General features: G+C 47.3%; 1 protein-coding gene across 2 annotated transcripts; it reads right to left on the bottom strand.

Annotated features, from left to right (window-relative positions):
* Positions 1 to 542: 542 nt before the first annotated feature.
* On the bottom strand, positions 543 to 27,728 carry TMEM121 (transmembrane protein 121). 2 transcript variants are annotated; one of them, XM_081012306.1, is made up of 3 exons: positions 27,629 to 27,728; positions 1,620 to 2,494; positions 543 to 1,472 (listed from the first exon to the last, which is right to left on the bottom strand). In XM_081012306.1, the coding sequence occupies exons 2-3, from the start codon at positions 1,755 to 1,757 to the stop codon at positions 819 to 821; spliced, it is 792 nt and encodes a 263-aa protein (XP_080868432.1). In that variant the 5' UTR covers positions 1,758 to 2,494; positions 27,629 to 27,728; the 3' UTR covers positions 543 to 818. The 2 variants fall into 2 exon arrangements, with proteins under 2 accessions (XP_080868432.1, XP_080868431.1); XM_081012305.1 differs by having other exon boundaries at positions 543 to 2,494.

Here is a 27,728-nt window from a genome sequence, read left to right as displayed (position 1 = left end):
ACCCTGAACCCCTCTGGCAACCCCCCCCCCGGAAAAATCAAGCCACCAGGACTGAGAGTTGGAAAATGAGAAAATCGTCCTACACCCCAACCCCCAACCCCAAAATAAAATAAACCCAGGAACCTTGTGCTGAATTATTTGACAAAGCATCAGAATGACCCTTACAAAGCATTCCGTTGGCTGTCAAACGCTGTTCCTGGCATGGCTGCCTTAGCACTTTGGCCACGTTGGAGGTCCCAGCGAGTTGCCATGCCTCAACTTTTGCACCTACGCCTGAAGAGAACGGCATGGCTGCTGTGAGCAGCTGAACAGAACCAGGAGCTGCCGCCGGATGTTATAAAACTGTCCGGACTCTGCTGGAGTTCCCAGCCATGATGAAACGGGTGTGGCTTTTTCATCTTAAAAATAAGAAACTGTAAACACAGCCATTTTAAATAAGACACCCATGTTTACAGGGACACTGATAAAAGTGCAAGGCCCGGTTCTCCCGCCCCTCCCCGCCCTCCCCTTCCCTTCCTTAGAAAAGACTGTGATAACAAAAATCCTCATTCCCGTCATGTTGTGATGCACAGGTAACAAACAGATAGAAAAGATCAGATGCTGACTGGGGCAGAGTTCTTCTCCGGAGGTCCATTTGGTTTTGTTTTCTTTCTAGAGGGCCCCAAGGAAATACCTGAGATGCATGGGGTGTCCCACCACTTTGATCAGAACCTTGTGCCGGGGGTGGGGGCAGCTCTGGGTGCTGGGGTGAGAGCACAATCCCCCTCTCCCTCTCCGCCAAGGGAAGGTGAGCGAGCGCCAACGCCCGAGGAGCCCTGTCATGTGTCCAAGATCTCCCTGGTGGGCGACTGCTCGTGGGCAATGCCCTGCGAACTGTGGACCGTCTGGTTGTGGGGCACCGAGTTCTGCTGCAGCTCAAGCGCAATGGCGTTTTGGGGAAACTCCTTCACCTGCTTCTTGTATTCGAGGAACGTGCAGGCCTTGGTGGCGATGGCGATGATGTTCTTGCCGATGAAGATGGTGGAGACTCTGCTGTCTTGGAACAACACCATGTTGATGGCGCGGATGAAGATGGTGACGACGTTGATGGTCACCAGGCTCAGGACAGGGTAGAGCATCATTTTCTGCGGAGCAATGTGCTCGCCTTGCATGCTGATCTCGCTGAGCGATACGCAAGGGAGGATCAGGAGAAGAATGTAGCAGTAGAAGAACATGAGACCTTCTGCCCAGATGGGCAGCCCCGTCTTGTGTGGCTCCCACAGATTGGCTTGAATGTCCAAGATATCCAGGAGGTCTAAGGCTACCCAGAAGAGCCTTCCTCGCAAGTCCTCTTTCTTCCGAAAAGTGCGGATGTATTCCATGCTGTCCAAAGCCACGAGCACCAAGTATAGTCCTGGCACGCAGATGGAGAGCAGCAAGGTCAGTGCCTTCCTGGCCACTGTCTCCAGGTTTCTCTTATCAGCCTTGTAGTTCTGGAATATAAAGTAGAGTTTGATTTCCAGTACAAAGATGTAGAGGAACCACAGAATCATAGCATAGCCACGCTTGGCCGTTTTGACCTCAGCCCCCACCCAGACAGCCACGTAGCGCAGCACAATCAGAAAGCAGATGTCTCCTACCAGGACGATGATGCAGACGCCAATCTTACGGGGCCCCTGATTCTGCTCCACTAGATAAGCATCCATGAATGCCATGCTGGTCATTATAACAATAGTGGTGAGACACACATGCCGCTTGTCCGGGGGTGGAAGCACCATGGTGAGACGATGGAAGCGCCCACTCTTCCCTCGGGCCTCCTTGCTACAAAGGCAGGCCTACGCTCATCTCTGATGGAGTGTCACGAGGCGGGCAGCAGAAGTCCTCTGCCGCAGAAGAAGTTCCAGCAAAGCAATGGCAGATGGACCAGAGACTTCATGTGATGTCCTCAGGCTCCAGTAGCCCAGAAACACAGCACCCTCAACACAATCATTGCTCCTAAAGGCTTTGCAATGGATGGGTGGAGGTTCCTTCATGGAATGACCTCAAGCAAATCCTTCGCTGCCCCCTACTGGAATTGCCTTCTGCCCAGGACTATTCTCAGTACCCCTGAAAGCACCAACCTTTCCCTTCCTCCCCCTTCCGCCCCTTCCCACTCTCAATCCTCTCCAACTTTTCACTACTAATTTCTTTCTTGGGGGTAAGAGGAGCCCCACACTGGGCAATCTTTCTTATGGGCCTCCTGGCAGCAAGTTGTTCAGATCCTCAACAATCAGAGAAACTATCGGACAGCCGTATCAGTGTAAAAGGGGAAAATGTTACTCCTCAGCTGGCTCAGACGCTTCCAGAGCCACAGGCAGGACCAGCACAGACATTTCCCAGGGTATCCTTTCTCCTGTGACTCGTTCTGCTCCTCCTGACCCAAATTTATTTGGAGCAGGATCCATGGTGAACAAGACTTGCATTTCCAAGCAAGGGTTCTGCTCAGCCATCGTTTTCGGGAGACATCCATTCAGATCTGAAATAAACCAAAGAAAAGACATGAGAGGATGTATCGAGAACCTGCATCCCATCCGGTGGGGATCTGAGCTAATCCCTCACCAGTAAACATCACATTTTCCATTCATTTAGGCACTAGAGAGCCAGTGTGGTGTAGTGGTTAGGAGTGGTAGACTCCTAATCTGGGGAACCGGGTTCGCGTCTCCGCTCCTCCACATGCAGCTGCTGGGTGACCTTGGGCTGGTCACACTTCTCTGAAGTCTCTCAGCCCCACTCCCCTCACAGAGTGTTTGTTGTGGGGGAGGAAGGGAAAGGAGAATGTTAGCCGCTTTGAGACTCCTTCCGGTAGTGATAAAGCGGGATATCAAATCCAAACCCCTTCTCCTCCAAAGCTGGGAGATCACAGAAGCTTTTGTCAATCCTGTTGGCATCTTGAAAACTTATGGGGTGCTGGCTGCCAGCTAGCATGGCCAATGTGCTCACAAAGACACTTGGTGGGATTTACTAGATCCAATGAAAAAATCAAAAAATCGACCAGTAGCACCTGAGAGACCAGCTAAGTCTGTTCTGGGTATAAGCTTTCGTGTGCAAGCTCACTTCTTCAGATACCATGCACACGAAAGCTTATACCCAAACTTAGTTGGTCTCTAAGGTGCCACTGGACAATTTTTTAATTTATTTATTTATTTTGACTGCATCAGACCAACATGGCTACCTACCTGAATCTAGATTCAATGAGTCTTGGATAACAGATGCATCAAAGGCTCCAAACTGGCCTTCTCCAACTTGGTGCCCTCCAGATGTTTTGGACTATAACCTCCATCTTTCCCAGCAAGCACAGCCCTGGAGGGCAGCTGGTTTAAAATATCTGGAGGGTATCATATTGGGGAAGACTGCTTGGCTCTCCCAGGGCAGAGACGATGAGCAGTCAGATGCGGGGACCAGCAAACGGGAAGGTCTGGATACTGCCACCTTTTCACGCCTGAGACTTTCCCTGTGGCATCTGGCCAGCCACTGTCAGAATGCTGAGCTATTCCTTTCTCTGTGTGCAGTCCCTGCGCTCTCATTCATTTCCCAGCAGCAAGCAAAGATCTCTATGGAAATCAGAGCTGTGGCAATTGGCAATTGTTGCGATCAAAGGAATGGAGATTCAAAGGCAGTCGGGCTCATGACTTCAGGGTTCCATTCTGGTTTTGCATGAAAGTGTTTGTTGCTTCGAATCCCAGATGAGTCCGCAAAGACACCCAATTTGCATATTTGCTTCCCTCGTGAATTTGCCTGGCAAGAGCAAGACATGGGCCGGCAAAAGTGGAACTCCCAGAATTAACGCAGCAGAACAGCCTGCGGCAAGGTACCAAAGGCAAGCTTATTCCTAAAAATGGCAGAATTGTTTTAATAACCTGACCTCACATTTCAATATTTAATTAAATTGTCTCTGCCTTTCTGTGGGTTGTTCTGAATAGCCTGCAGCCACGCACTGAAGAAAAACGTGGGTCTTCCTACATACTGTATAAAGCAGTTCTCCTCCTCAATATACCGTATTTTTTGCTCTATAAGACTCACTTTTTCCCTCCTAAAAAGTAAGGGGAAATGTGTGTGCGTCTTATGGAGCGAATGCAGGCTGCGCAGCTATCCCAGAAGCCAGAACAGCAAGAGGGATTGCTGCTTTCACTGCACAGCGATTCCTCTTGCTGTTCTGGCTTCTGAGATTCAGAATATTTTTTTTCTTACTGGGCAGAGACTTCCGGGGTGGCGCCATCGGTAATGGCGGACTCCCTCTGATCTGGAGGGACCAGCTCCACGGGAAACGGGTCTTTCCCGCTACGGCGAAGCGGGGACCCTTTCAAAAATCACAGGCGGATGAAGCCTGTGACCATGGGACTCGGCGGGCACCTTTAGCGCCCCCCCAACCCGCAAAGGAACCCACTAATGGGCTCCGGAGCGAAGAGGGGGAAGTGGCGCGGTGCTGAGAGTCAACTGCTTCTTCCGTGGAGCGAAGCCGCACAGCCGTTGCCGGAGAGCGCTGCCTTTTTCCTGGGACAATTTGGCTTTTAAAATAATCACCCGTGAGTACTTAAATCTCGGACAATTGGACTCTAAATAATGATTTGTGAGTAGAAAGGAAAATTGGACTTAAAAATTTACTTTAATTTGGCACTGAAACGGGAAGGTCTAAACAGGAAGTCAGCCTTCCATTTCTTTGTAGATAGATCAAAGCAAAGACATGGCAAACTAGAGTTCAGAAAATCACTTGTAAAGGATTAACTTCAACCATTTAAAATTGTTGAACCCCCTTCGGAAGCAGGAGAAGAGGGGGGATTTTTTCTGGACTGTTTAAACCTGCAGAAGAGAGTGTAAAGCAAAGTAACTTTCCACCGTCTTGATCCTGGAGCGGGGTGTCAGGACTGACGTTCTTTGGGAAGCTCATTGGCCAGAGACAAACGTTTTTGACAGATAGTTAAAAGAAGAGAAACATAGTGGTTCCACTGTTCCTTTTCGCATTTTAAAGGAACAAATATTGACAAAATATCTGAAAAAGGAAACTTTGTTGTCAGATCTGCCTTTAAAAGAAAAGAACAAAAAGAAGTTCTTCCCCTAGAGGGAGCCTGTGAAACAGTTTCAAATTCTGAATCGGGGAGCTTGCAGCTGCTACAGATTACGATCGTGGGAATAGCCTTCTGACCTTGCAGAACAATGTATTCAGAAGCTCTGCTGCGTGCTTTCTGTAAAACAAGTGCCCTATTGGAACAGCTACATGAGAAGACGGACTTGATGACTGATGCGATCAGAAATTTTGGACAGGCAGTGGGAAATTATATAGAGCCCACCCAGGAATCAAATCAGGAGTGTGCTCTGACAGAACAGATGAGAGAGGATGTTGCTGAACCTTGGGCGCCAGAGATGGAGGGAGCTGTGGCCTAGCAGGAACATGAGTTCTTGGATTTGACAAATGAACTTGGAAAAAGCCAGATTTGGAAAGATAAAGTTTGGTTTGGTTTGGAAATGGGGGGTTGGATAGACCCCCCTATGCAGAGATGTTTGGACTTTTCAAGTCTGGCAATGGGCCGTGAGCTGTTTGGGGTTGTGGGGGCTCTCAATTTTGGAGGGACTTTGAAACATGTTTTTAAATACCACATGGAGTTTAGTGTGGACTATGGAAAAGGGGCTGATTTGTCGAGAAGGGTCAAAAACATTGTTAAGTTGGAGTTCCCACGAGTGAAAGGAGCAGGAGACAAAGTAAAGTACAGGTATAAATATGAAGAAGAGCCGCGGAAGGGACATGGAAGGGACTTAAGGGCCTCGGACATAAGATTACCAGGTTAATGCGCTAGATTGATGAGATAGAAAGGACTGACAAAACCCGGGACCAGGAGGAAGAGACGCTGGTTGAAGATTGGAAGAAAAAAATTTTTTTTTTATTAGGATTGTTTTATAAAATTGATGAACGTTAGAAAAATGTTGGAACGAAATTATTTGGCTTTAGCAAAAAGGTTTAAAGAATTATGTAAGAATATTATGGTTATGAGAAATTGGTATAAATAAGATCGAAGTTTTAAATTTTAAGGTTTTTTTATAGTAAAATAAGATTAAAATAGATTAAGGTAATGTAATGACAGAATATTATGAAATATGGAAAGGATTTGCTGTGACAATTAATAACTAGGATACAAAAAAAGGGAGGGATGAGGAGGTCAAAGAAAGAAGGTAATGACAATTAAGGATTTGAGAATATTGGATTTGTTTTTAAATGTTTGTGGCACATTTTTGTCTTTTGATCGTGATGTGTTATTTTTTGATTCTGATTCTTATTAATTTGTATTGCTTGATTGTGGCTTGTTTTTCCTTTGTTTTTTCTCTTTCTTTTTCTTTTTTGTTTCTTTTTTGTAACTCTAAAAATTCTTAATAAATATCATTTTTTAAAAAAAGAATATTTTTTTTCTTGTTTTCCTCCTCCAAAAACTAGGCGTGTCTTGTGGTCTGGTGCGTCTTATAGAGCGAAAAATACGGTAATACATGTCTCTCAAGGCAGAGCTTGTCTGTCATCCCTCTTAGGCACCTCCTGCATGAACTTTGGACTGGGGAAACCCAAACATTGGGGAGCATGGAACTCAAGCCCTAGTACGCAGGCAGACCCAAGCCCTTCAAAGTGGTCTTGGTGGCGCTCAGGGCCAGATTTAGGTTTGATGAGGCCCCCAAGTTACTGAAGGTAATGGGGCCCTTTATACGTCCAGCTGTCCTTTGTCAACAACAAATGGTCGCTGTTTTTTGTGTTGAATATATGCTATATGGTGATTTACGGACCTAATAGGAATCTAAAGCCATTTGCACATGCAGAATGTAGGCACCCTATATATCAGTGGTGTCCAAACTTTTTTCAAAGAGGGCCAGATTTGATGAAGTGAACATGCATGAGGGCCAGCCAAAGTTGTTGAACTTCTTTAAAGGATTTCACCCCAAAGTAGAGAGCCGCCTGCGCGAGCTGGAAAACAGAACAAGGCATAGGTGGGTGGGCGGTTCCAAGGGTCGATGCTGGAGAGCAACAGATTCATCTCTCAGAATTTCTTGAGAGGCCAGATTAAATAGACCAGGGGGCTGGATTTGGCCTCTGGGCCGGACTTTGGACATGCCTGCTATATACAGAAATAAGCAAACCAGTAATATTTTAGGGAGCAGGCTATAGGAACCTACACAACACAAAACGCTGTTGCTGTTTGTAGGTTTTATTTTATTTGTTTTTTATCTTATATTTTGGTAATGTACATCCAGGTTTTTTCCCCCTTTAAATTTTTTGGTGGCCCCCAAGCGAGTGGGGCCCTAAGCTATAGCTTGTTTAGCTTATTCGTAAATCCGGCACTGGTGGTGGTAGTGGTTGCTACTGTTCATTTGGGAGAAGGCTGAGGGAGTGGAACCCTGGGATCTCTGCTTATCAAGCACTGGGATCCACCTCTGCTTGGGATCCACTACCAGTCTGAGTCTACAGAATGGCCATGCTAGTTGACTGCAACAAGGTCACCTTTTTCAGCCATGGACCGGTCCACTGTCCCTCAGACCATGTGGTGGTGGTGGTGGGGAATGAACGAATTCCTATGCCCCACAAATAACCCAGGGATGTATTTGAAATAAATGGACTCATTCTACTCATGTAAAAACATGCTGATTCCTGGACTGTCCGTGGGCCGGATTTAGAAGGCGATTGGGCCACATCTGGCCCCTGGGCCTTCGGTTGCCTACCCTTGCCTTAGATAATGAGTGACGTCAATGTTTTTTTCCCTGCCCCCTTTCCATATCTGCATATATGGGTGGGTGTGTTTAGGGCGTCACAATAAAAGTGAGGGGTACCCACTTAGGTTACCACCCCTGCTTGATTTTTGCAACAAAAATCTGGGTCAACCTTAAGTGGGAACCTGTCTCAGTCCTGCTTGCATGCTCCCCAATTTTCCTCTCCAGAGGAAAATTGTACCAAGCAGGCAGCCGTGACACAGCGGCTTCTGTCGGATGAGAGATCCACACCTAGCCTCGCTTTCTCCTTCCCCACGTTTGTCTGAAAAGGAAAAGGTGCACAAGTAGAGATAGACAGAGATGGTTTTTTAACAAGGAACACTGCCTTGGGGAAAGGAGCAAGTCTGAAAAGCTGCCTAAAGTTAATTGGAGGGGTGGGGTGGGGGAATAAACTGATGCTTCTCCAGGTCAAAGAGATAAGTAACTATACAACCTTTAGAAGACAACCTTTAGAACAATAGCAAGAAAAACTGATGAGCTATGCGGAGTTGGCAAAGTTGACATATAAATTTCGTGAGAAGGACAACCGTGACTTCAAGGAAGAATGGGAACTTAACAAACTGTCTAAAAAAACAACAAAATGATTTGGACTCCTTGGCAGGTTTTGAATAAACATCCACAAATTTATTAGTAGAATATATGACAGATAAGGTAATGATATGTACAATTTTTAACATGCAGAGAATAATATGTGTAAACAAATCAGAGAGGGGAGTCGTTAGGGGGTCGGAGAGGGAGGGAAGGGGGGAAAGAGGGAAAGGTAATTGGTTATTTTGATTGATAATTGTTTTGTTTAAATGGTTTAATAAAAATATTTTTTTAAAAAAAAAGAAGAAGAAGACATTTGGAGGCAGCCCTGTATGGGGAAGCTTTTTCATGTTTTATTATGTTTTCATATATGTTGTAAGCAGCCCAGAGTGGCTGGGGCATCCCAGTCAGATGGGTGGGGTACAAATAATAAATTACAGCCGTACCTTGGAAGTCGAACGGAATCTGTTCTGGAAGTCCGTTCGACTTCCAAAACGTTTGAAAACCAAAGCGCAGCTTCTGATTGGCTGCAGGAAGCTCTTGCAGCCAATCAAAAGTTGTGGAAGCCCCACTGGATGTTCAGCTTCTGAAAGAACATTCAAAAACCAGAACACTCACTTCCGAATTTTGATCGTTTGGGAGCCGATTTGTTTGGGAGCGAAGGCATTTGAGATCTGAGGTACGGCTGTATTATTATTGATATTCTAAGCTGAGGAGGGGTGGGTGTATGGGAGGCCAAGTTGCAAGAGATTTGCAAACAATAGACAGCCCTGGGCTCTCCTATAAGCAACCTGGAAGTCACTGTTAATTACTCCTTAGCGCTTTCACTGGATGACAGTTGTGCTAACAGAATCATGGCATAAAAGTATTCCTTCCTTGCTCAAGTAAGCTATAAAATGAGCTCCAGTGTGAGTTCAGCCAGAATCAGCAACGTTTGATGTTCTTACGTCCCAGGCTGATCCCAGCTACAAAATCTCTAGTTGAGTTAGCAACAGAAAATGAAGGTAGAAAGGTAGCGGGGGGGGGGGGGGATAGGAAGTAAAATCTGCCATAAATCTAGCATTACTCTTCTTGAAACTGGTGACTTTGCAACTTAAAAATAAAATAAAAATGCTCATATAGACATTCTGGTAACGGTTCCAGAGGACCACTCTTGTCTCCCATCACAATTCTGAGGAACTTTAGACATAGTTGTGCAGCTCATAAATATGAAATACTATTTTTCAAACCTAATGTAAGAAGGAACAGAAGATACATCGTTTGGCCCTCAGTTCATTGTGAGGGGGAAAGTGGGCTGCAAGGAAGGCCCCGATTCTCTAGCCTGTGACCTCTGGTCAGGAGAAAGACCCACAGACAGCTCAAGCTGGGGCTCTCGCAGCACAAAGCACAATCCTTCTGCTCATAGGAATGACCTGGTGCCAGGGACCCAATCCTGTCTCACTGCCTGCTGCCCTAACTTTCAGCTATTTGCTGCTGAGGAGGTTCGTCCATCTATTCTTCTTTGCTGCCTGCCAGGCTGCAAGCCCACCTGCGGTCTCTTTTTCCATTACTCATATCTGAGCACCTGATTCACACTCTAGAGAGGACTTCTTCTTTATCCCAATCCTGAATTTGCCTTCTCTGCTTGCATGCAAATGCCATCATCCTGCACTGTGTGGGCATGCTCTTAATTAAACAATATATAGTGTCAATAATGTTAATCAAATCCAATTTCTAGGCATTATCCACAAGCAAAGACTGGCATTTATTTTCATTTAAAATCTCAGCCGCTAATTCCAGGATGGATCAGACAGAATTGCCAGTGAGGCGAGGAGAGAGAGAGAAAAAAAATCACATGGTGAGATCAGGGCACTGATATGACACATGCCGAGTAGCTAAAACTGTAGTAAGCGAGTAACATTAATAATAATAATAATTATTATTATTATTATTATTATTATTATTATTATTTATTTATTATTTATATCCCGCCCATCTGGCTGGGCTTCCCCAGCCACCCTGGGCGGCTTCCAAAAAAAATATTAAAATACTGTACTACATCAAACATTAAAAGCCTCCCTAATCAGGGCTGCCTTCAGATGTCTTCTAAAAGTCTGGTAGTTGTTGTTCTCTTTGACATCTGGTGGAGGGTGTTCCACAGGGAGGGCGCCACTACCGAGAAGGCCCTCTGTCTGGTTCCCTGTAACTTGGCTTCTCGCAGCGAGGAAACCGCCAGAAGGCCCTTGGTGCTGGACCTCAGTGTCCGGGTAGAACGATGGGGGTGGAGACGCTCCTTCAGGTATACTGGGCCGAGGCCGTTTAGGGCTTTAAAGGTCAGCACCAACACTTTGAATTGAGCTCGGAAACGTACTGGGAGCCAATGTAGGTCTTTCAAGACCGGTGTTATATGGTCTCAGCGGCCGCTCCCAGTCACCAGTCTAGCTGCCGCATTCTGGATTAGTTGTAGTTTCCAGGTCACCTTCAAAGGTAGCCCCATGTAGAGCGCATTGCAGTGGTCCAAGCGGGAGATAACCAGAGCATGCACCACTCTGGCGAGACAGTCCACGGGCAGGTAGGGTCTCAGCCTGCTTACCAGGTGGAGTTGGTAGACAGCTGCTCTGGACACAGAATTGACCTGCGCCTCCATGGACAGCTGTGAGTCCAGAATGACTCCCAGGCTGCGCACCTGGTCCTTCAGGGGCACAGTTACCCCATTCAGGACCAGAATTACCATTAATTCATGGTAATTGTGAGAATAACAACAGTGGTGTGAGAGAGCAAGGAGGAGAATGGAGGAGAGTCGCTGCCCTCCTAGCTCCATCCCAAATGCTGCAGAAGACATGGAGTGATGGCGGGGACTTCTGTGGACTTCACAGACAATTTAGGGAGGTTGAAGATGGGGTCTTGAGAATCTAGGCAACTCTACATGTTATTCCTTGAAGGAGAACTACTTGAAAATGGTTTACAGATGGTACCTAACTCCGAGTAGGCTTGCTAAGATGTGTCAGACTGAATCAGATAAGTGCTGCAGATGCAATGAGGTTGAGGGGACGTTCTTTCATATGGGCTGGACTTGTAAAAGGGTAAAAGAGTACTGGGAAATGATTTATAATGCATTGAAAAAAATGTTTAAAAGCACTTTTCCGAAACAAAAAACAAAAGCCCAGAGTCCTTTTTGTTGGGGATAATTCGGATGGAAATTCCCAGGTGTCAAAAAAGGTTATTTATGTGTGCCAGCACTGCAGCCCATGTTTTGTAAGCCCCAAAATGGAAAACGAGTGAGGTCCCAACTAAAGAAGAATGTCAACTTAAACTGATGGAATATCCGCAGCTTGTGGACTTAACATATAGAATAAGAGAACAAGAAGAACCTACGTTTAGAGAAGATTGGAAAATGTTTATTGAATATATGGGGGGGGGGGAATTGTGTGCACTTGAAAACATGGGCAGCATTAAGATAAATTCTACAGTGTAAATAAGTTTTGATGGATGTACAGTGGTACCTTGGGTTACATACGCTTCAGGTTACATACACTTCAGGCTACACACTCCGCTAACCAGAAATAGTGCTTCAGGTTAAGAACTTTGCTTCAGGATAAGAACAGAAATCGGGCTCCGGTGGTGCGGCGGCAGCAGGAGGCCCCATTAGCTAAAGTGGTGCTTCAGGTTAAGAACAGTTTCAGGTTAAGAACGGACCTCCGGAACGAATTAAGTACTTAACCCGAGGTACCACTGTAATAACGCAATACTGAATGGTTTAGTTTATATAAAATATGCAGGGATTCATGTTACACAAAATGAACCATGGAAAGAGCAGAAGGGAAGTCACTGAAATTTTAAGGTTGTTTAAATGAATATTCTAAATTGTAAAACAGAAAATTTTAATATATGTGTGTGTGTGTGTGTGTGTGTGTGTAAGAATCTAAGCAACTCTACACAGCACCTCATTTCACACCATGTGCACAAGTTGCTGATCAATAAGCTTTTAAATATAAAAGACAGGAAATCCTTCTGCCCCTGCCCTCCCCATGCACACACAGAGCCAGATTCCTCCTGCCATTTGGTCACCTGGAGTTTCCTACCGTGAGAGCTCTGAGCATCTCCTCTCATTCCCCCTGCCAGATTCCCCTTCAGCTCAGACTGGGAGAGCAATCTCTCTAAACAGTTAGGCAGTGGCTGCCACGTTTCCAGCTGAAAGATACTTTAGAATATTAGCAGCCTGGACAGCAAGAGAAGGGAAAGTAAGAGTCTGCATTGCAGAAAATTTGAGTGACAAGGCAAGATGGAGTAGGTGGGATTTGAAAGAGGACTGCAATTTGGTATCCACGGGTAGAGGAATGGTTTGTTTGTACTTGTAGCCAGCGCTTCTTTTTTCCTTAAAAAAACGTTTAGGGGTACTCTCATTTTGACTCAAGAAAATCACCATTTTATAGTTCAAATCATGAAAAATAAATATAGCAAACGGACAAAAATACACAGATTCGCAAAATGTTTAGGGGTACACGTACCCCTGCGTACCCCCAGAAAAAAGCACTGCTTGCAGCCCTCCCTTCACCACACGGTTACATCAAATTCATTAAAAATATTAAATTAAAACCACAAAACAACACAAAATCAAAGGAGCAGCACACCAGGCATGCAACAATGCAACAGGAGGTGAAGGCAGCCCTGTCACTAAAAGAGCCTCCCTTCTTGATCTAGGCAGGTTGAAGACGAATGAGACATTTATTCAGATAGCTAGGGTTGTATATGTCAATATCAACAACACCTTAAATAGGTCTAGGGAGCAGGCTGCAAGATTTTGTAGGAAGATCGGGAAGGCACTAAGGTCCTTTTATGCTTCTGATCATTAAGGTTTTTAGCCAGAGCCGTCTTTCTCATAGGGCTTAGTGGTGCATCACGCCAGGGCGCTGGCCTCCCAGGGGCGCCCCAGCAAGTGGGGGAGCTGAGCAGCTTTGCCGGTGGCCTCCCCTTTCCCTGCACGCCCGCCAGCTGCGCCCCGCCAACCATAAGGCTAGCGGGCGTGCAGCTTCCCTCCCAAGCCTCTGTGGGGATCGCTCTCCTCCAGTGTGGTGTAGTGGTTAAGAGCGGTAGACTCGTAATCTGGGGAACCGGGTTTGCGTCCCCGCTCCTCCACATGCAGCTGCTGGGTGACCTTGGGCTAGTCACACTTCTCTGAAGTCTCTCAGCCCCACTCACCTCACAGAGTGTTTGTTGTGGGGGAGGAAGGGAAAGGAGATTGTTAGCCGCTTTGAGACTCCTTAGGGTAGTGATAAAGCGGGACATCAAATCCAAACTCTTCTTCTCCTGAGGAGGCTTGGGAGGGGCGCAACTTCACTCCCAAGCCTCTGTGGGGATTGCTCTCCTGCAGCGGCATGGGGAAGAGTTGCGCGCCCCCCCGATGGCTGGCAGTGCACAGCTATGGCCACCCCAACACTATCCATGGTAATTTGGGGGCGCTGGGTGGATATTTGCACCCCTTGCGCCGCACCTGCTAAAGACGGCCCTGTTTTTAGCTGGGGCAATCAGAATAAGACCCACATTTGACTATTGATTCGAAACCCTAAAATGTATTTTACAGTGGTACCTCTGGATACGAACGCTTCTGGTTGTGCACACGTCACGTTACAAGCTGCGCTAATCCAGAAGCAGTTGCTCCCGATGTGAACTTTTCCCCGGGATGCGAGCGGAAATCGTGCGCTAGAGGTGCGCGCAAAGTGGGAGGCATGCTTTTGCTAATGGTGCCTCATGTTAAGAACAGTTTCAGGATAAGAACGGACCTCTGGAACGAATTAACCGGAGGTACCACTGTACATAATTGACTTTTTATTTCTGTTCTTTGTATATCGTATTGTTGTTTTATTGCTATGGCTGATGGCTGACGCAAATAAAGATTCATTCATTCATTCATGCTTCTAATCATGTTTTCAAGGTGTGATGGGGACTGAATTTCAGAATGGAGCTTATTCATAATAAACCAAGGTATAATCCATTGAGAGAGAAGGCTCTCAGTTTTGCTGAGCCCAATTCCAAACCAAGCTGCAGCAAGGAGTTACCTTTCTGTATCTCCAAACATCCAAACGCTCTCCCAGCGATGCTACCGGTTTGAGAGCATTAAAAGCTGCAATGCCTTCCATTCTGCACACCCTTCCTGTCCATATTTAGCTCCCCCCCCCCAGCACAGCACTGCCCTATTTATCACCCTCTGCTTCATTTCAATGAAGGGAAAGTAGCAACCGAGGAAAAATATGGCAGAAAGACAGGACAGCAGAAGACTTCCACAAACAGCGTCTTTAACTACAAGTCAGAAAGACCTGACAAATTGCACCACCGAAAGTGATTGAAACAGAGACGAGTTTCCAGAAGGCTGGAGAATTGCAAACGAAGCCTTGAGTGCAAGTCACATCCCTGGAAAGTAATTGCAGCAACATAAAAAAAAAAGGGGGGGAATTCACTTTAACATCTAGAAGAAACAGGAATGATATACAGTGGTGCCCCGCAAGACGAATGCCTCACAAGACGGAAAACCCGCTAGACGAAAGGGTTTTCCGTTTTTGAGTTGCTTCGCAGGACGAATTTCCCTACGGGCTTGCTTCGCAAGACGAAAATGTCTTGCGAGTCTTGAGATTTTTTCCCCGCTCCCCCCCCTTTTTCTAAGCCGCTAATAGCCTTTTAGCAGCTAAGCCGCTAAGCCGCTAAGCCTTTAATAGCCGCTAAACCGCTAATAGCGCTAAGCCGCTAAGCCGCTAATAGGGTTGCTTCGCAAGACGAAAAAACCGCTAGACGAAGACACTCGCGGAACGGATTAATTTCGTCTTGCGAGGCACCACTGTATTTGCAATCAACATGGATTTATTAAGAACAAATCATATCAAACGAACCATGGCAATTTCATTTCATGAATGATTTAGATGAATGATGGAATCACAGGACTGGAATGTACCCACTTGCCCCCGGCTTGTCTTAATGCAAGATGTGCATTATGTATGTATGTATAGATTAATTCATGCCAATTCACAAAACGGGCACACTTTCAGATTCATTTTTGTTTGGATTCATTAATACAGGACAAACAGTGCGGCAATGTTTTCAAAAGAAGGGACATGGATTCACAATTACCTCCCCCTGAGACCAAGGTCATTCATTTTGTGAAGCTGCTTCCGTAAGGTTTCCGGTTTCTTGTTCTCATCAGATTTTGGGTTTTCACAGTTATTGCAGAAGAGCTCTTAAAATCCTGTGCCTGTGATTTCTGGTTCAGAATTATTATTGAGCAATCTTCAAGGCAGTGAGGAGGGTCCGTGGCAGAGCCCTTTTGACCAAGTAGGAAGAGGGGCTTTTCTGGGTCTTCGTCCCCACCCCCTTTTGTTTTGAGGGGTTTCCCTTCATTTCTCCTCCCATTAATATCCAGCGTTGGTGGATAACCCTGGCACATTTTCTGGATCTTTCCAGCAGTTTCTCTCCTCCAGTAGCCATAGACCTGATGTAGGATTGCAGTCTAAGTAAATTAACAACCAATTATTTAAAGTACAGTGGTACCTCGGGTTAAGAACTTAATTTGTTCTGGAGGTCTGTTCTTAACCTGAAACTGTTCTTAACCTGAGGTACCACTTTAGCTAATGGGGCTTCCCGCTGCCGCCGTGCGATTTCTGTTCTCATCCTGAAGCAAATTTCTTAACCTGAGATACTATTTCTGGGTTAGCGGAGTCTGTAACCTGAAGCATCTGCAACCTGAAGCGTCTGTAACCCGAGGTACCACTGTATTCAACTGTCTTTTAAAATTTAAATATAATATCTCAGTTCAGGTGATATTTTGCATCTAGTTAAACTAGGTGGCAGTTTTTAAAAAATCCTAGGGGTTCGTATAGTTTTCTCATGGTCTGCTTCCGCTTTGTTTCCTATCTGGTGTAACAGAAACTCCCCCCCCCTGTTTTTTAAAAAGTTGCCTATGGGGGGGGGGTTAAAGCTGCCACCGGCTGCCACCACAGCAAACACCTGCAACCCATAAACCAAGAAGTCATGCCAGACTAAACTTATCTCCCTTTTTGATAGCTCTACTAGCCTGATAGATCGGGGGATTTTTGTGGATTTAGTATACCTTCATTTTAGCAAGGCTTTCCACAAAGTGTGCCGTGATGTTATTGTCAGAATGTGGGCTAGACAATGCTGATGGCGGTGGGTGGGTGTGTGCTTGCTGGACCAAACCATGCTCATCAATAGCTCCTTGTCATTCTGAGAAGTGACAAGCAAAGGGCCAAAGGGCTCTGTCCCGGGTGTTCCACACATTTATAAATGACTCGTTGAAAGGAAAAGCAGGGATGCTCATCAAATTCTCAGATGACACCAAGACGAGAGGGATAGCCAATGCCTTAGGAGACAGAAACAGGATCCAAGAGAATAGGATGGACCCAAACAAACAACTTGCATGTCAACAGATAAATATAAAGCTCTTTTTACAGGTAGGGAAAATTGGACCCACAAACAGAGGATGGATAACGTGTGATAAATACCTAGGTGACAAGCTAAAAAAAGGCTAACACAATTCTAAGCTGGATAAAGAGAAGTAGGGAGTTCAGATCATTAGAAATAATGGTACTGTTCTAGTCTGCTTTGATCGGACCTCATGAGGAATACTGTGCCTATTTCTCGGAACCTCAGCAGAAGAAGGTGGAACAAGTCCAGAGGAAGGTGACAAAGATGATGAAGGGCCTGGAAACCCAACTCCTATGAAGGTTGAAAGAGTTAGGGTGTGTTTGGTCTGGAAGCGGGACCATTGATAGGTGAGAGGAGAGCCATCATCAAAGATATGAAAGGCTGTCACACAACCAGATTTGTTTTCTGTTCCCTCTACGGATGCAATAGATTCACATTACAAGAAAACAGGTTTAGACTAAACATTAGGAAGCTCCTCCTGACTATAAGAGCTGTTGTTTGGCCATGGAACAGGTTGCCTCAGAAGGTGGCAGACTCTCTTTAGCTAATGAATTGTAAGTGTTGACCATGTAAAGGTAAAAAAAGAAAAGAAAAGAAAGGTAAAGGACCCCTGAGTAGTTAAGTCCAGTCAAAGGCAACTATGGGCTTGCAGCACTCATCTCGCTTTCAGGCTGAGGGAGCTGGCGTTTGTCCACAGACAGCTTTCCAGGTCATGTAGCCAGCAGGACTAAACCGCTTCTGGTGCAACGGGTAACCATGACAAAAACCAGAGCACACGGAAACTCCATTTACCTTCCCGCCACAGCGGTATCTATTTATCTACTTGCACTAGCGTGCTTTTGAACTGCTAGGTTGGCAGGAGCTGGGACACAGCAACGGGAGTTCACCCCGTCATGAGGATTCAAACCACCAACCTTCTGATCGGCAGGCCCAAGAGGCTCAGTGGTTTAGACGACAGTGCCACCCGTATCCCCCATGTACCAATGATGCTGCAGTATTGGGTTGTCTGGGAGTTGGGCTAGATGACATAGCCCAACTCCACCTTTGTGGCAGTGTGGTCACTCTGTGCTTCCTTACACAGAAGCTCTTTTGCCCGTTTTGCTCCTCATCTCCTAGTTTGGAGAGATCTTTGTAGAGCTCTTCATAGTATGCATTGGTTTTCATCACCGAGATTTACCATTCTGAGTTCTCTTGTTAACACGCTAGGCATAAGAATGTTATTTTGATGTATTTATATTGATTCGGTTTTTCATGCTTTACCACAAATCACCTTGAGCGTAATGTCCCTGGCAAAGCCCTATAAAAGGGAGGCGACCAGATCTCCTCACCATCTTGATCACATTCAGACTTTTCAGACTGAATGTATACTTGCTATATAGAGAATGTCAGTGTGCTGCAGACTCGAAACTGTGGGAAAGCCCCTGCGTATGTTTCTATATCGGGTTCTGTAAACTGTGATCAAGTTCAATTTGTGCAGGACTTGGAAGACAACCTACTTGTCTACAGCTTCCTATAACATCTATCCAACCATTTCACATTGAACATGTGTTATAGTTCTGCTTGTCTTGCAACTGTCGGAGAGCCAAAATCGTATCGAGGAAGGTCTGATATACGTACAATTTGATATACAGATGTTGTTTTGCTTTCAGAATAGTCAGTGTTGTCTTGTAATCTCACTTTGTATGCACAACAGCTTCCCTGCTATCTTCATGGCTCACACAGCCTACGAGGAAGTTCGGCTCCAGCCTCATGAAGCTCACCCCCAATAAATGTAGTGATATCTCATTTGGGACCTGGTGTTACGAAGGAGGGTGGTGCCTTCGGCCGGTGGGAGTTGTGTGCAAGGCAGGATAGCACCATTTACAAAGCAAATATCAAACCCTCCAATTGTCCAACAAATGAAATGATACAAGATGTAAAAGATGTGACCCTGGCCTTTACTGGTGCCTCTGAGAGAACATTCCACTATGCCTTTAAGAAACACGGGATTCTCTGTTGTTTCTGCCATGACAGACCAATATTGAAACGGTTCTGGAAGAGTGCTGATGTATGAGGATTCTTAGGAGATACAAGATGTTGATTCTATAGAGTCACTTGAGGAAAGGGCAGCTCTTTTTGCAGCACTGTGCCCATTTGAGCTAAAATAATAATAATAATAATACCGTAATTTATTATTTATACCCTGCCCATCTGGCTGGGTTTCCGCAGACACTCTGGGCGGATCCCAACACAATTTTAAAAACACCAAGCATTGAAAACTTCCCTAAATAGGGTTTCCTTCAGATGCCTTCTAAAAGTCAGATAGTTGTTTATTTCCTTGACATCTGATGGGAGGGCGTTCAACAGGGCGGGTGCCACAACCGAGAAGGCCCTCTGCCTGGTTCCCTGTAACCTCACTTCTCGCAGTGAGGGAACTGCCAGAAGGCCCTTAGAGCTGGACCTTAGTGTTCGGGCTGAACGATGGGGGTGGAGACGCTCCTTCAGGTATACTGGGCCAAGGCCATTTAGGGCTTTCAAGGTCAGCACCAACACTCTGCCAAGTTACATGTAACCCTATTTCAGCCGCCTAGTGAATATGTACATGGATCATGTACATAGTGATTACATACATGTACAGGCGAACTAATGCCAGTCTACTGGAAGAAGCAAAGATCCAGTTTCGAAGCAATGATTCTTCAACATCAACTTCGTTGGAATGGTCAAGTTGTGCGGATGCCTGATTGTTGCCTTCCAAAGCAAGTACTCTATTCTGAACTTTAAAATGGAAAGTGTAATGCTGGTAATCAACAAAAGAGGTTCAAAGACTCTCTCAAGGGAAATCTTAAAAAATGTAGTATAAACACCGACAACTGGGAAACACTGGCCTGCGAGCGCCCCAATTGGAGAACATCCTTTACCAAAGGTGTCAAGAGCTTTGAAGACACTCGAACTCAGGACAAAAGGGAGAAACGTGCTAAGAGAAAGGCATACTTGGCAAACTTTGTGATCAACTCCCACCCGGAAACCTATGTCCTCACTGTGGAAGGATGTGTGGATCCAGAATTGGCCTCCACAGTCACTTACGGACTCACTGTTGAAACCGTGTTCATGGAAGACCATCTTTAATCGACTACGAGGGATCGCCAAAGAAGAAGAAGATTATGTACATGGAAATTTGCTTCCATACACGTATGGCCTCTAGAGTAGGGTTGCCATACATCCGGATTTTCCTGGACACATATGGAATACCACATTTGTCAGTGGCGTCTGGGCGGAAATAGGCTAAATGTCCAGAAAAATCCAGACATATTGCAGCCCATGTTGGCAGTGCTGATTTCCCCTTGAAATAGCTTGAAATAGTTTGAAACGCGGCAACCCTACTGTAGACAATTTAAAGCAGATCAACAGCATACAATATATCATAGAATTGTAGGGCTGGAAGGAACCACAGGAGTCAACTCCCTGCAATGCAGGAATCTTTTGCCCAACTGTGGGCTTGAACCCATGGTCCTGTGATTAAGAGCCTCATGCTCTCAAGCGCAAAGCATAGAGCAGCATGGATTAACCCCAGAAGCCAACCGCAACAGAATCGCCTCTGCAAGCACAGATACACAAATCTACATCAGATTAAACAGCCCCAATAAACAATATTAAAAGGATGGTTGAGAAAAGACGCTAAGATTGTTAAAAATGGCTGCAAGCCACTGAAAGTCCTGGAAGAAAAGAAAGGTATTTGCTTGCCACAGAAAAGATTATCTCAAGCGGGTACCAGGGAAGCCGTTCTCGAAAGAGGTGTTGCCAAAATTCTTGCCAACTGGAAGTACATGCACACGAGAGTTTTTAACCCTGTTTTTGAGAGTCAGAAGGGGAAACAGAGAGGAGCCTTTTCAGCAGGGTTAAAAACTCTCGTATGCATTTACTTGTACGCTTCATTTCATGTCTGGTGGATTTTTGTAATAATAGCATGTGTTTCTTTATAAATAATACTTATTCTGTGCTAAAATTCTTGCTAACTGGAAGTCTTAATAGCGCTATCTGGAAGGGGCAAGTTCCAGACACAAGAGGCAACTTAAAAATGCGCCCTGGGCCACGTCACAAGTCGACTTGCATCCAATATATTAGATGGCCATACATTATGTCCTTACCTTGAAGTAGTTTTATTTATTTTAAAATTCATATTTAAACAGACCAATACAGTGGTACCTCGGGTTAAGTACTTAATTCGTTCCAGAGGTCCGTTCTTAACCTGAAACTGTTCTTAACCTGAAGCACCACTTTAGCCAATGGGGCCTCCCACTGCCGCCGCGCCACCGGAGCACAATTTCTGTTCTCATCCTGAAGCAAAGTTCTTAAGCTGAAGCACTATTTCTGGCTTAGTGGAGTGTGTAACCTGAAGCGTATGTAACCTGAAGCGTATGTAACCTGAAGCGTATGTAACCTGAAGCGTATGTAACCCAAGGTACCACTGTATACCTATGCACTCTGTTTGTTTGTTTTTAAAGTAGTAAACACACACCGGGCGTATTTGCGTGACCGGTGGGTGGCGCTGGCACCCCCAGGAGGATTGGCGCGCCCCCATGGGCAGATCACTCCACTCATGTTTGCCCCTCCGCCACTGCCCCTCCGCCACTGCCCCCATGTTGGAAACCCTGCTCCCCTTAAGCCCCCTTAAGACTCACACGCAGCCGGCATGCATTGGTGGGGTGGGGTGGGGGGTGCCTGGAGGAGCTATTGAGAGGGTGAGGCCCACCCCCGGGTGGCTGCTTGCCTCTTTGCGCACTCAAGCCGAATGCCTAAAGAGGGCACCAGTCCGGTATGATGTCAGAAGAAGGTAAAGGTAAAGGGGACCCCTGACCATTAGGTCCAGTCGCGGACGACTCTGGGGTTGCGGCGCTCATCTTGCTTTATTGGCCGAGGGAGCCGGCGTACAGTTTCTGGGTCATATGGCCAGCATGAATAAGCCACTTCTGGTGAACCAGAGCAGCGCAAGGAAACGCCGTTTACCTTCCCACTGGAGCGGTACCTATTGATCTATTTGCACTTTGACGTGCTTTCGAACTGCTAGGTGGGCAGGAGCAGGGACCGAGCAACAGGAGCTCACCCCATTGCTGGGATTCGAACCGCCGAACTTCTGATCGGCAAGTCGTAGGCTCTGTGGTTTAACCCACAGTGCCACCTGCGTCCCTTGATGTCAGAATACCATACTGAATAAATTGTTCCAGTTGTTTATGACTTTTGTATTTTGACTTGAATTTACTGATTCCTTTTCCTTGAAAAATGCTTCGAAAAGTACTGGGAATAAAGAAGAACAATTCCTAACTCATTTCCTTTCAGGGTCAAGTCAAATCCATTTTATCAGCCTAGCACTTTTTAGATATGTTAATGTTAACGATGCTTTATTGTGAAATATTGCCAGCTTCACTGTTTTATTTTTTGGTATTATTTTACAGTATCGATTTTGTTTGTTGAGAATCATTGTGTGCATTGCTTTGGGCTGCAATCCTGTGCACACTTATCTGGAAGTGAGCCGAGTGAGTGCAGTGGGACCAGGGGCAGATTATAATGGTGCAATTGGAGCAATTGCACCAGGATCCATGCATGCAAGGGCCTCAGGTTCTAAGCTTTCATTTTTTAAAACGGCAGAATTCAGTGTTGCACAGACTGCCCTCTCTCTTTCTCCCGCTTCTCCAGAGCAGATCTGGGGAAGATTTAGTGGGGAGGAGAGGAAAGAAAGCTGTGTTACACTAGCAGCCATCCTTGTGCTGGCTTCTGATAGCAGAAGAGGGGGGTGAGGACTGAATCTGTCCCAAAGTTTTTGTCCCTCCTGGAAGCAAAGTTCTAGACCAAAACATGAAGGCAACTTTCTAAATGATTTTTATGAGATGAGCTGCACGTACTTCTCAGTGTTCTTACCAAATGATGGAAGTCATATCTGTGATTTGCAGGCGAATCCCCTGTCTTGCGGGACATCTTCGGGAGAAGAACAGGTTCAGGAGTCAACCTTACACAAATCGAAAGTGGAGTTCCTAAGGCAGTTGGAGGGCACTTTGCACGCCTCCTTCTGGAAACCCTTGCAGCCAAGCTGGTGCCCAATTTGTATATGAATAGGGTGAGCCTGTGACCTGGATTCAGGAACTAAAGTATTAACCATCACCAAAGAATGGCCAGGCTGCCCAGGTATTGCAATCAGTGACCATTATCAGGTATCTTGGCAGACAGGATTTCTGCTGTAGACCAGTCTCCTATGCTGTATGTCTGATGATTTTGGGGTGGTCTTTGGCTAAGGGGGTTGGGCAATGTCCAAAGTCTTTAAAGGTTCCTGCACACTTTTGTTCGGGGTCTCTCCCTCCTTGCAAGGACGGGATGGAACTCTGTTGCAACAGAACAAATAAATATCTGCCTTGCTTTCTACTGGATCCTGCCTCCATCCATTCTTCTCTGACACATCATAGACTTAGGGGGCTCAGTGTCCCATGGGGAGCTGGGCAGCAAAAGCCAAACCCCATTTTTTTACATCAGCACCCAAACCTGAGAGTAGTGGACTCTCCATCTAAAACATGTAATAATCAGGCCAGGTTAAGATTGGTTTGCAGCCTTAGAGCTGTTCTAATTTGCGGGGGTAACATACCCAGAGAAATTGGAACCTTTACATACAAAAACACATCACCTGGTTAAAGCAATCCAAACTTGATATCTCTGAAAAAAAGCACTCATCCCCCTTTCGCTGCCATTGTCTATACTCATTAGATTTGCGTGAGGTCCCTTAGGTTGAGAATAGGTGACAGGCCCAAGACAGGAAGTCAGCAAAGGCAAGGACGAGTTAACTGAACTTAAAATGCTCAGAGTACTTTCTTTATGATTATCAAGGTGTCCGAAATGTTTTTGATGCTGTGAAACACCACACGTTCAGTGAATTTTTTGCAGTTCCCAAGCACTTGTGCAATGGTAAATTTCTTAAGTCTTTAAGATACCACCACAAGGCTTTACTTAGCACAATAACTGTCCCATGTGTTCCTTTTGCAGAGTGGGAATCAGCCCCTATTTGGGGACTGCAACAGGGCCCCCAACCACCTTGAGTGGCACTTATAAAGGTAAAGGGACCCCTGACCATTAGGTCCAGTCATGGATGACTCTGGGGTTGCAGCGCTCATCTCGCTCTATAGGCCGAGGGAGCCCATGTTTGTCCGCAGACAGCTTCCGGGTCATGTGGCCAGCATGACTAAGCTGCTTCTGGCAAACCAGAGCAGCACACGGAAACGCCGTTTACCTTCCCACCAGAGTGGTACCTATTTATCTACTTGCACTTGACGTGCTTTCGAACTACTAGGTGGGCAGGAGCTGGGACTGAACAATGGAAACTCACCCTGTCATGGGGAGTCGAACTGCCGACCTTCTGATCAGCAAGCCCTAGGCTCTGCGGTTTAGACCACCACACCACCCACGTCCCTGAGTGGCACTTAGGTAAAGGTAAAGGGACCCGTGACCATTAGGTCCAGTCGTGGCCGACTCTGGGGTTGCGGCGCTCATCTCACTTTATTGGCCGAGGGAGCCGGCGTACAGCTTCCGGGTCATGTGGCCAGCATGACTAAGCCGCTTCTGGCGAACCAGAGCAGCACACGGAAACGCCGTTTACCTTCCCACCAGAGTGGTACCTATTTATCTACTTGCACTGTGACGTGCTTTCGAACTGCTAGGTTGGCAGGAGCTGGGACCGAGCAACGGGAGCTCACCCCGTCGTGGGGATTCGAACCACAACCTTCTGATCAGCAAGTCCTAGGGTCTGTGGTTTAGACCACAGCGCCACCTGCGTCCCTGAGTGGCACTTACTTCTGAGTAAATAAAATATGCATTTTGTGCTGTTCCTACCCAAACCTAAAGGTGGGGAACCTGTGGCAGCCCAACTTCCCTCACCCCTGAACTGGGGTATAGCATGGGGAGTGCCAGGAGGGCCACAACCCTGGGCACATGATTCTGAGGGGGTGCAAGCCAGGCACCCCCATACAGGGATCCCTGCCCTGCTTGCCGCTGGGGTTCTCTGGGCCCCAGAGCCTTGCCTGGCCTTGCCTCCGGTCCTCGCTGAATGTCCGCCTGGCCAATGTTGGTGTGGATGCGCCTGCCAAGGGCTACATCAGCCATGCCCGCCTGGTGGTGGTGGTGAGGGTTGGGCTGGTGTGGGTTTTGTTTACCCTCCACACCCAGTCCTTGGTCCTGCTTGGTGTGCACACCCCGGGCACCAGCAAAGGACGCAATGCCTCTGCCCCTGACCATTGGCCAACAACTGGGTAGCCCTGTGAACAAATGAAACTACACAGCTGTTTCTTTCTATGTTGCAAGAGTGGAAAGGAAAAGAAGCAAGGAAAAGATACACAGATTTCATATCAGCACTAATTTGTAGTAATCAAGCATCTTCTCCTAGAAATGTGTTAACAAGTATGCTGTAGCGCAGGCAAGAATCAGCTTGAATTGTGGATTAAGCAGCAGCCTATAGCTCCATGGCAGATCTCCTGCTTTGCATGGGAAAGCTCCCAGTTTCAGTCTCTGGCATGACTGGGAAAGACCCCTGCCTGAATGCCCAATGAGGTGCTGCCTGGACAATACTGGGCTAGAGGGACTCCCTTGGTTTGAGGCAGCTTGCTATGTTCACCCGGAGTCCGCCAGAGCAGCCCCACGGTCTCTAAAAACGCACAGGCCACATAGGATACCTTGCTTGGCAGATGAATGTAATATTCATTTCACCACTGCCTCATTTAATGCACTCACAGATGCCAGCACTTAAATACTGGATAAGCAAACAAGCTTAATGTTTCCACAGGCTATCTCAATGCTATAGTATGAAAAGGAAATTGATGTTTTAGCAAGGTGTAACAGTGCTGCTCTACTCTACTTTGTCAGCTCAGTTCTGATGTTCAGTTCTGAGCACTGCAGTTTAAGAAGGAAACTGCTGAACTAGAAAATGCCCACAGAAGGTTGATAAAAGCAGTGAGGGCCATTGACCAAGTCCTGGGAGGAAAGGTTGAAGGAGAAGCATAGCCTAGAGGCAAGATGAGAGCCATCTTCAGATATCTGAAGGGCTATCATAGAGATGATGGAACACATTCATCTTGCTATTTCAGAGGGAAGGACCTGTAGCCATGGGTTCAAATTGCAAGAAAAAGGGTGTAGAACTAATATGACAGAAAACTTGTTGACTGCATGAGCTGTTTGGCAGCAAAACAGACCGGGGACTCTCCTTCTAACCAGAGGCCGGGTGGCCAACTATCAGGGAACTTGTCGGATTTCCTGCATTGGCCACGAGTTGGACAGGATGACCTTTGGATCCCTTCCAGTTCTGTGCTTCTATAGCACATCTGTTTCAGATTAGCGGCATTAGAAACCTCCAAGTCAGTCGATGCCCTAGCAATGCTTGATCCAAAGAGAGGCAATATACAGAGTGCTCATAAGCACATAGAAAAAGCTCCAGCAGGAACACACAGAGAGAGACACATGGATGGATGGATGGATGGATGGATGGATACATAGATGATAGATAGATAGACAGGAGTTTCTGGGGCTGGTTTACATGGACAAACCTTCACACCCCACCCAGTACATTTCTCAAATGAGTACTGCTGCAGCCTGCCTGGAGGCCAGTCCTTTCCCTAAAGGTTCACCCCAACCCTCTCATTCACAGGTTCTTTTTTTCGGGGGGGGGGGGTGTAAACTGGTTATTCAGTGAGCATATCGAACAGCTTACCAGGAAAGCCCCAGCCTTTTCGAAGGAGAATGAAAATCCATTTGTGGCTAACAAGCCCCTACGAAGTCTCAATCTAGAAACACTCAGAAAAGCAACGTTCTCCACACTCGGAACGGCAGCAGCAAAATATCCTGTGACACCGTCTGCATGTACAACGGCGAGGATGCAATGTGCGGAAAAGAAGCTCCCTTTCCTCTCACGACCGGCCGAGTCTCAGCCATCTTAGCCAAGGGATCTTGGAAGCAGGCTGGCCCTGGGAACCAGAGGGTTGTTTTGTTCCAGGGCTTCCCTGACCCAGGCACCATGGAGAGCGACTGGAGAGCATTTGCACCGCCTTTTGCTGCTGGGGCTGTGATTCTCTCTTGCATGCTACAAGTAGCGGAGCATTTGGAGAACAGCTCTCGATTCTTAGGACAGCCATAATCCCTCCCCACCGCTGCCCCAAATCCACATCCGCCCAGCAACACCAGCCTGGCGAGCCCTACTTTGTCAAGATGAAGTGGGACTTTGTCCAAGAGTTGGGAAGATGCAAAATTCGCGAGGATGCGAGCCTTGTCTCTGCATCTGGGAGTAGCAGCAGGGGATATCCGCTCCCTTGCATGCACACTGTTCCTCTCCGTCTCCACCTCCTCGGAGCAGCTGAGAGCCAAGAGTCGCCTGGAGAAGCTTTGCAAGCCCCGGTCCCCTAGCCCCCCACACCAATGGCTCACCTGCACTTGCCCTCCGAGCCGTGGGGCTGGCGGAGGGCCTGGCGTGTGTGCTCAAGCCCCCCCCCCTCCAGGGCCGGCTGCTCCCCTTCCCTCTCATCCCTCAGCAGAGAGGGCCCCCACCCCAAAGCCGCCCCCCACCCGTAGGGCCCTGAGGAGGGGAGAGGGACGAATCCGGGGCGCTCGGTCGGAAGAGCATCCAGCTGCGGCCGCCTGGCCCACCTTGCGCGCTCCCCGACGGGCTGCGGGACTGCGGATGGGGCCCGGCAGGCCCGGAGGAAGAGGGCATCGCCGAGGGGGAGGGCGAGGGGCGACCCCTACCCGCCACCAACACCCCCCTGCCGTGCACGCGCCCCGGCACCCTCGACTTCCTGGGCGGGGCGGGGGGCGCCGAGATGCCCTCCTCCCCCGGGGCACCTGGCCCCGATCCCGGCCCACGAGGCACGAAGGGCCTTCTGGCTGGAGCCCCCTTGGCTTCGGGATGGGGGGCGCCCGGCCGGCTCTGCGCTCTCCTTACCTGGCATCGGCCGAACGGGCTCCGACGGCCGCTTCCAGCCCCCGTCGTGGCCGGGCGCGTCCCCGGCCGCCGACCCGCCTCTCGGCGCGGGCGCCGGGCT

The sequence above is a fragment of the Podarcis pityusensis genome (genome assembly GCF_964106645.2).
Source record: "Podarcis pityusensis genome assembly, chromosome: 6".
In the NCBI taxonomy this organism is placed as follows: Eukaryota; Metazoa; Chordata; class Lepidosauria; order Squamata; family Lacertidae; genus Podarcis; species Podarcis pityusensis.
The sequence above is the reverse complement of the archived record's forward strand: the minus strand, read 5'-3'. Positions and strand labels throughout refer to the sequence as shown.